General features: G+C 37.6%; 1 protein-coding gene across 1 annotated transcript; it reads right to left on the bottom strand.

Annotated features, from left to right (window-relative positions):
• Window positions 1–4,841: 4,841 nt before the first annotated feature.
• On the bottom strand, window positions 4,842–8,763 carry LOC139123749 (uncharacterized). Its single transcript, XM_070689904.1, has 6 exons — window positions 8,704–8,763; window positions 8,143–8,215; window positions 6,552–6,950; window positions 5,894–6,298; window positions 5,444–5,476; window positions 4,842–4,942 (listed from the first exon to the last, which is right to left on the bottom strand). Exons 1-6 carry the CDS (start codon window positions 8,761–8,763, stop codon window positions 4,842–4,844), a joined length of 1,071 nt encoding a protein of 356 aa, XP_070546005.1.
• Window positions 8,764–9,934: the final 1,171 nt, after the last annotated feature.

Consider the following 9,934-nt stretch of genomic DNA (forward strand, 5'->3'; position numbering starts at 1 on the left):
AGGAGTGCCCTTTGCAATCCGATCTTTCTGTTGTTTGCCAAACACATGAAATTCTTCATTATATAAAACGTTTGATTTGGAGCTGAATGCAATGAAGCGGCAAGATAAACCATTAACCCAGGTCATTTTGTAAATGATAGGCAGTATAAGAGAGTTGTCTGTCTGACCCAATGTTGTGTGACTCTGTCTGACCTCTTGATATTGCATCGGTAATGACTGTCAAATGAAATAGTTCACGTGACACATGGTGAAAAACGGAAGAACCACCTTCAATGAGCGTACGGCGCCGTCACTCTTAATGCCCCTTGTTATGTAAAAGTGATGACGACGAAGTAGCTGATTAGTATTCTAATAGGTAGCTATACATGATTGAAGCAAATGGGATTGTACATGTATAAACGGAGAAAAAAAATGCAAAGTTGTATCGAAAGTCATTTCATAATAAACCAACTTTTTTTGCTGTTATGCTGCATTCACAAACTTCTCGAGGGGGAAATTTCTGATGGGGAACTTCTAAAACATTACAACATGCCAGTGGGAACGAAAAAATTGCAAAGAGGGGGACTTGAAAATTTATTGAGTTCCAAATTCCTGTTCAAATGCCTCCTGGCATTTTCCTGGCGTTTTCATTTGAAGGGCGCCCTCCGGACACAAGTTGTAGGATATATTTTATTGACGGTCCAAGCAGCCAACTTGAGGCAGAATCAGTACTCGACTCCCACGAATCAGTTTTTATAAAAAGTATCCCTGTATCATGTTTTCACTCCCTTTTCAGGATGGATACCCCAGGCTTATTCCGTGTGAGTGCCACAATTGGCAGGTGCTGGAATTTGAGCTTGAGCCAACACAACATTTGAGGTTTCAACAAACCATCATTGATCCGTTGACATCTGCTCAGTTTCTAGTGAAGGCCGTAAGTGTCACGGGTAGTGTTTAATGAGTCAAGGAAGTCTGTCACATGGAGTGACGCGAACGGATAATGTATTAAATATTTAACTCACAATTAGCTCGTTTCTACCTTGCAAACACAACCCTACTTCGCGCCCACTAACAAAATGATTGTCATAGTACGCTCTCGACTTTTGTGATTTTGGCGTAGGGGGATACTGTCTCCATTTATTGAACTGAAAGAGTAGAGGTTATATCTCGTTCCTGGATATGAACACTGGCGGTGCTGTGTGTTACACAAACGTCATTTACCGATGAGAGGGTGAAACATTTCAACTACTCACAACCACTGTCTGCAATGCTAATTGCATTGATATTTGAAACACGTAATAATAGAACTGAGGGCTGCCTCCTTGAATGGCAAATTGTTTAATGATCGATGGCAAGGTTGATTCTGAAATATTTACGTGCTGTCCATCAGAGGACTATTGAATACAACTTTCACGTCGACCGACAAGAATACCTACGACAGAATGCAGTCGACCATGCTGGTGTCGACGTAATTCCCATTATCAATGATATATTCAAAACATTTCCGTACTTCCCTTCTGTCTGTCTGCCTATCTGTCTGTCTGTATCTCTATCCCTCCGTCTCTCTCTGAACTGAGAGGGTTAAAGTCATTTATACGCGGAATAGCAACACCATTAAAAAGGATTCGATATGTGCAAATGTTTCTATATATTTTTCTCTTTTGATTTTTCACAACGCCTTTCGCCGACAATTCAGGGTTTTTTTATTTTCATGTATTGTAATTGGTTTCGATAATCGCAAAGGGAACCAACGGTTTGACCAGAATTCATTCTGCAGTTTTATATTCCACTCTTGACAACTCGTGGAACCTAACAGTCGATACCTCTCAACTGCCATTGTATTGGTGAAAATATATTGTGAAAAAAAATTTGATATTTGCCATTGAATTCATCGGTAGGTCAGTTTCGGTGACATCCTTATTTCGTTATCATCCACGCCCTATCTCTTCTTTCAGCAAATTGTGACCAAGAAAAAATTTACAGCTTGATTTTGGAACAACAGGGACAAAAAAATGAATTTTTGAAAGAGATATTTGTCTCACTATTTCCTCATCCTAAGTGTATCTCCGGACACATTCACTGTAGATCGAAAAATATTCGTCATATCATCATCAGAAATGCAGATGTAATGACACGCCCTCACACATTGTATTTTGTTCTGCGTAGATTACAAATACTGTATGGTGTATTTCACGAATGTTTCCAAATAGTGATTGTAAATAGCATATCTTGGCACGCTGGAGCGGTTTCATTAGTTTAGTCTGGTGCTCTGCTCCATTTCTACCGCTTGCTGCGCTGCTAACGAAAATAGGGTCAGGCATGGGCTGCTGTTTCAGTCGGCATTTTTGACTGCATATTAATAAGCGCAGTCACCTGACCAGATCATGTGATTAAATCAAATCTGCTTTTTCTTATACGTTACCTGGTGACCATGGTGATCTTTGGCATGTTTGGCAATGACTAAAAAATAAATGAGTTTTCATTTTTCATTCAAAGACGACATGGGATGCTCGGTTCAATAAACTATGGAGGTAAAATGACTCCATGGGCATGCGAAATCTAAATTCGAAGGTAGTTCCAATTAAAAAATAAATTCAACGCAATCAATTCACTCGTACCATTGACCAATGACGGTCATGTTTACAATAGCCCTTTCCTGACCCTATTTTTGTTAGCAGTGCAGCCAGCGGTAAAAATGAGTCAGGGGACCAGACTATCTGCTAAGGATATGCTTGACTTTTGAACCCTTTACAATTTGGCTATCGTGACGCCAAGTCGGCATTGTTCTAAACCCATGCTCAAAAATTGTTTTGAACATGCAATAGTCCCTTCATGCAGGTGCGAACATAAACCGAGTTCATACAGTAATGTTTGCAACACATTTGCGATATCTCTTTGGACTGCCTTTTGCAATTGTTAATCCCAACACAAGAGCATAAAGGCGGCCATTAAGATATGAGAAAGAATAAAAATACTGCTATTAAACCTTGTTGTATGTACGAGCCTTTTTTACTCGTCTCTTCTTGCAGTTCATTGTCAGCATAATGTATGCAGTATGTAGTGCGCCCTCTCTTGGTGAACTTTTCGTACAGGATTTCTGCCTTGACCTCCATACTATTGCAATAAGGCTATTGTAGAGCGATTCATGGTCAAGACAGGAAGCTGGGCAGATTGCATAAAAACAAGAAATACGGCACAAATTCTGTACTCCTGGTCGACACCGAAAACATATGTAAAGACTTGGAACGCGATAAAAGTTAGGCCGTCCGTCCCTCAGCTTGAGTGTTGCCTTGGGTGTGACGCAGAATGTGAACGCAGAATGTGAACGTCTAATGATCCCAACATAATTTCATGAGACAAAGTCAGAGAGAGAGAGAGAGAGAGAGAGAGAGAGAGAGAGAGAGAGAGAGAGAGAGAGAGAGAGAGAGAGAGAGAGAGAGAGAGAGAGAGAGAGAGAGAGAGAGAGAGAGAGAGAGAGAGAGAGAGAATATTCTCCTCCAAGCCAACAGGGTAGACCAGACTGCCGAAAAAGACATTCCTACAGAAGCCTAGGTTGTTCGCAGCTGTCAGAGTGGCTTTGCTTTGAAACAAGACAGTTAAATTGTTCATGATCACTTCAACTTTGGCGATGATATTATTGAACATTGGTGTCGATCTAGCCATTGAGAACTCGGATTAGTGACCAATAGCATCATTGTCGACAATGCTAGTTCAACGTGTCGTAACAGCAAATTTTCCATGAATATCTTTATACTAATATTTCAAAATGACATCTATGAATGAGAACTAATTTTCATGGATGAAGTTTTTTAGTAAGAAAAAAAACTGGAACACATAGCCATGTGCAAGTTTAATCAAGACACGTAAATCTAAGAGCATATGCAAACAAATTTATTACTTTCTCACTGTAGAACATACAGTTACGAAGGCTACCTATGAACGTCTCATTCAAATGACATAATAGAATTATACTGCCCTGTAGCCACACTATTACAGAAAAAAGAAGGAAACTTAATAAATAAGTTTTCATCAAGACACTTTGTATCATCGATTCAGCAACAACGTGCATTTCCTCTCCCAAAGTTTGTTATGAATTTGATCTTATCTGAATTCTAACTGCTGTGATTCTCAAGTACGGAGTCGTTCGTCAAAGCAACAACTACGGTTGAAAAGACGTAAAAAAGCCCAATGACGTCATCCATAGCACCGTCATAAAATCAATCAGTTATCATGGATACTGTGGAAGAGAATTAGAATACACACGTTTTTCATCGAATTGTATATACAATGTGTGCGTTCGATCGACTGTTTCCAAATTTTTGACGTATTCAGTCTGTTAGCGTTTAAAAATATTAAATCCACACTACTAAGCATTTATCTTTGACAAAGTTTTAATCGGTTGACTTGGACGGTCAGCAGGCTATCTTCCATGAACCAAATCGCTAAAATAAATAAATAAATAAATTAATCAATTAATTAATCAATATGTAAATAAATAAAGGGGAGCGGTTGCATTGATCGAGAAATAAACCAAATGATATTTAGCAGATTGGTGGAGGGCATACCTGAATAATCTGAATAATAAAAAGAATTAAAAACCTCAAAACTTAGTGTTGTGTTTTTTTCATGGGGATAGAAATTCACTGATTGCATAGTAAACTTTAATGTTTTGGTTAAAGTATGCAGTTATCTGAAAAAAATAGCCACTACTTCAAAACGTATGGTAAACATTGGTGTCCTGTGAGTATAACTTTAACGGCGAATACGCACAAACGTACTGAGTGATATCAAATAGCACTGCAGCTAAGAAGAGGCCAGGTATTTTCCGACATTGCCAACCTGTGCAGTTGCAATACTTACCTTTATATTAAATATCCACGATTCAGTGAGGCCACCAATGTGACCAGAAAGAGTAAAGTCTCCGAGATGAAATTACAGGCACTGAATCTAACACCAGAACTTTCTGCAAGGAAAAAGTATGGACAACTAAACAATATGTCTAGTCCAAATGTTTCAAGAACAACAACACAAAATTTATGATCGTATTTAGAAGAAGTTTTTCTAATATAAGAAATTACCGATGTAGACCAACACCCATCCTGGACCTATAGTCTACAGCAAGCCTACATGGGCAGGACTTTCTTGCAATGGCAGAGTATAATCAAAGATGACAAAAATACGGGTGAGCAGAAGTACTTCATTGTAGGAAACAAACCTAACTAAGTTGTAAGACAATTACAAAAGTACTTTAAAATATGCTGAATTATTTGCATAATTGAGACAAATTTCTGTCACGCTGTCTGGAATAGGAGGAATTGTAAAGGTCTTAAAATTGAATTCTATTCTTTACAATGTACAGAAGTATGACGTTTCTCATCGAAGTTTAAGTAGCATTTGTTTGTGCATATAGTTTAATGAAGACAAATTCATCGTCCACAAACAATAAAGAGGGATTTTTTCCTACCTGTTGGAGTCGGTGGCTCGCTCGTTGGTACGGCTGTGGAAGCAAGAAGTAATACATTAATAATCTTTACTTCGAGTAATTGCTGAAATTGAAAACATGAAACAAAACAACAATGTCACCATCGAAAAAATTAAAAATACAGTAGGTACACAAAGAAAAATTGTTTTCTCGGGTCGAGAGAAATGAAAGCGTTGTACGCGATAACATTTAGAATTTTGATAAAAGTCAGAAATATGAAGAATTGATATTTACAAATGAACAGGTAAGGTCTAGATTTTCTGTCTGTCCGGCCGTCTGTCTGTCTGTTTTTCTCTATATCTGTCTGTCTCTGTACGTCGCACACAGACATTACTCAGTCACACATATAAGCAACGTATTATCCTTTGATTTTACTTGATTTGATTTGGTTTGATTTGATTTGATTTGATTTGATAGCTTAAAATATCTTACCAGTACAGTTGGTCTTTCCCGTGACATCAATACACTGCACGCAATCTCCAGGTTTCAGTAGAGCACAAAATTTGTCGAAGTCTGCACAGTTTGTTACAGATGGGATCGTGATGCTGGCCTTGGCTCCCGTTTCAGCTTTCTCGCCAGCGGTTGAACCACTCGCGGCATCCACAGCAGCCGGGAATGTGATACCAGTTATGCCGGCTTTGTCTGCAACTTTCACCTCCTTCTCAGTGGCACTGAAGTCTTCGTTGTCGGACAGGTAGAGTTCAAGGTCAGTTACCGATGAAGCGGCTCCAGCGTTAGAAAAGGTGATGCTGAACGTAACCTCTGTTGCTTCTGATATTCTGAAGGTGTAACTTGACGGTCCAGTGATTGAAAAGGTTGAATCTGTCACACACAACCCTGCCAATACAAGGAATAGACGTGTCTTTACTTTGTGCCGTACGCTGTTTATCATATGCAAAAATCATTTTCATATATGATACTACTCAGAACAACAAACTGATGAATTAATGTTTTGGATAAAAATCAGGATAGATTCAATTTCCTAATGCATTGCCTTGGATATAGACAAAAAGAACCTGGAGTAACAGATAGCGATTTATCAGTATTTCCACCATGGCCTTCTATTTTATTACCAAATACGGAAACTTACCTTGACAGTCGGTTTTACCGGTAATATCAATACACTGGATATCGTCATCAGGGTCAAGCTGTGCACAGAGCTTGGTTAAGTCAGCACAGTTTGGTGTGGCTGGGATAATGATGGTGGCTTTAGCGTCTGATTGCGGTACTTCTACAGCAGTTGTACTTCCATCACCCATGGCGACTGCAAATGAGATTCCAGTGATGGAGGTTTTGTCGGCTACTTCGACTTTTTTAGTACCGCTCAAGTCAGCAGTGTCCGACAAATACAGTTTCAGATCATCTGCGGTGGTCGCCACGTCGTCATTCACAAACGTGATATCAAATGTAATCTCCACTCCTTGCTTAAAATCGAAGATATAGCTTGACGGCCCTGAGATTGTAAATGAATCTTGCTTGATGGTCAGTGCTGCACAGAGAATTAAAGTTTGTAAATAGTCATATATATATATATATATATATATATTATATATATATATATATATATATATATATATATATATATATATATAAATAATTATATATATTATATATATATATATATATATATATATATATATATATATAATATAATCATCATTATCATCATCATCAAAAAGATAAAAGAAATATCCTTAGTTGCAAATATTAATCTTGAAAGCAGACTGTATTACATAAAAAGAGACCTGATTCATGATGTTTGTAAAATAAAATAAAATCGACATAGCTATTGTGTATGTTGCCGAGTTTTGCTGTTAAGTACAATATAAGCAGCATTGCTATGAAGAATATTAATCAATGCCTTGCCTGGAACCGTGAGTAGTTAATGTCAATGTTGTTTGGAGTCGTCTCATTTGTCCTCTTAATGTGGATCGTACACGCTATTTAAAATTGTTTAGGTGTTTATATTAACATCTTTCGTAAGGTTGGCATCAATGTGAACAATTAGCGGTACCCTTTTGGTGGATTCCAGCATCGTTTTACGTAAAACAGCCATCACAGTTGGCGATAGATGACAACTACCTCAGTCAAGAACACACTGAATTTACAATAATTTTTAATTCGAACATGTTCACCTTAGAGTACATTCTTTGTGTTTTAAATTCCTTCTACCCTATGATTGATTTTTCTCAGACCGCTACATTTCATTTGTTTATAATGAAGAGTATTTATTCTTATTCTGTTATCTGTCCCCTGCGAAATATGGTCATGCTGAAGGCGAAGGCAAATTTATTGCTGTAATTCAATCTTTGTATGTTATTATAAGGCCAAAGTAAGTAAATTATTTGTTTTGCGTCCACTCTCAATGGGAAAAGGTGCGCGTCTAAGCGGCAAAAAAAAAACACACAAGAAAATTAACACAATGTAATTTGATTGCAGCAAATAAAGAATTGTAACAAAATTTCAGTTCAGAAAAGCTAAGCAGCCATGTCCTAAAATTTCCTATTCAAATACATTATGTGTGTTTTTCATGAAAAAACCTTAAAAACCTAAGCGGGTTGGGACGCAAAACAAAGAATTTAATTACTTTGGCCTAATGACTTCAAACGATGAAATGACAAGACGAGTTTTTGAGGTCTGATTAAGATCACATTGACCATTCTCAAATTACTGATACTTACCTGCTTGTGATAGAGACACACATGTCAATATCAAGAGCACGACGCGTGTCTCGATCATCGCTGGTAGATATCTCTGAAAGAAAAAAAAAGTGCATGTCAGTAGTCGTTTTATATCTCTGGATAAGCTTATAAAGTGTTAGAAAGAAAAAAAATTAAAATTGAATCTGCCTCCTTTGTAGATATGTAAAGCTATTTTGTGAAACTTAAAAAGATGGACAGAAGAGACACTTAAAGCGCTATTCTTTCCGAAAGTTACTATACATACAGTTAATTCTAACGCCAAGTTATGTAGAAGTCCGTCCTTCTTAGGATGAACTGTGTCACTAGCAACCAGGACTGCGAGTTAGACATGCATCGCAACCTTATAAATGAATTTTGGAAGCTGTCTCTTTCGATGGGCTGTGGGCGTGTTGTAGAAAACATGTCATTTGTTATTATGCATCAACGCTGTTTTGACAAACTCTTTCATCGACGGGTGAAAATATACCCCCTAATTCAGTATTTTTAGGGTAGTACTGTGGAGGTCTTTGCTCTAGTGTACGACATGAAATGTTAAAGTACTAATGTTTTCCGAGCGGTTTTGTCTGTGGCTTCTCCGCTAGGTGACTGGGTACCGTACATTGTGAGTTCAAACCCTGTTGAAACCACCGTATTTAATTTAATAAAAATGAAATATCAGACATTTACTGGTATCTAAAGATGGCGAGTCAAGAAAATTGAAATATGACATGATAACCTTAAGAGCCTCGGTAATCAGGGACCTCTACCTATCTTGAAGTTGGTAGAAATTTATTTCGGTCAATAAACAGTTATTTCAACATTGTCTATTATGGACGTGCAATTTGCGTTATTACTTGCACAGACTTCTTGAAAATACGAAACACGTATGCGTACCGAAAATCTACATTTATAATCGAGATTTCTAATACCATACAATATGCACGAGATTTTATCAGGACGAGTGGTTGAACTATAATATTTGTTAGTAACCGACTGATCCATTTTAATTGGAAAGAGATAATTACAAAACGACTGCCTCACTCGTTTTATTTAGAGAAAGATCGACCTTGAACAAGCCATAACAGTTGCTTACAGGCTTGGTTTCTTGTGACTTTGATGATTTGTAAATGATGGTGTCATGTCAATTTTAAGGAGCATAATGTAGCTAATAAAGAGACAGCGGCATGACAAAACGCCATTAATATCCCATTTTTGAATTTAATATGCAAAACAAAATTTGTAATTGAAAAATAAAGTAAAATTTCTAGTAAGAGTGACAAGACTGATGACAGGGCAGGCCAATTCAAGAAGAATACCGTGATATGGCACCTGTCGCCAAGTCGTGACTCCATATTCAAACTAACTTGAGGTAGACGGCTCATGTGACTGTTGCTAAGTGTTAAGGCAAACGTGGTCTAAACTGATCGATGCCTCACACACCGTGCATTGTTGAAAACGTTACAGTCATTGGACTCCTTTAGAGAATAAATGGCTAGCCCAGTGATTTATATATTTCACAAACAAATAAGCTGATTAGGAGGCATGTTGGAGTGACTCAGAACAAACATCTGCCTACCCCTTTGTAAAATACAAAAACAAAATTAACAACACCTTGGTGGTTAACTAAACAGGAAAGGCTGTACGATGACCGTTATTGCCAATCTGAGCAATAGTGATGAAACTATTACGATATCGACAAAATTTGATTGATGATGCTGATGACAATAACGATATGACGACGATAGCGGCGAACGATGGTGATATTGTTGATAGTGATGACTGAACTTTATCA

Source organism: Ptychodera flava (assembly GCF_041260155.1).
Source record: "Ptychodera flava strain L36383 chromosome 23 unlocalized genomic scaffold, AS_Pfla_20210202 Scaffold_23__1_contigs__length_28996876_pilon, whole genome shotgun sequence".
Lineage (NCBI taxonomy): Eukaryota > Metazoa > Hemichordata > Enteropneusta > Ptychoderidae > Ptychodera > Ptychodera flava.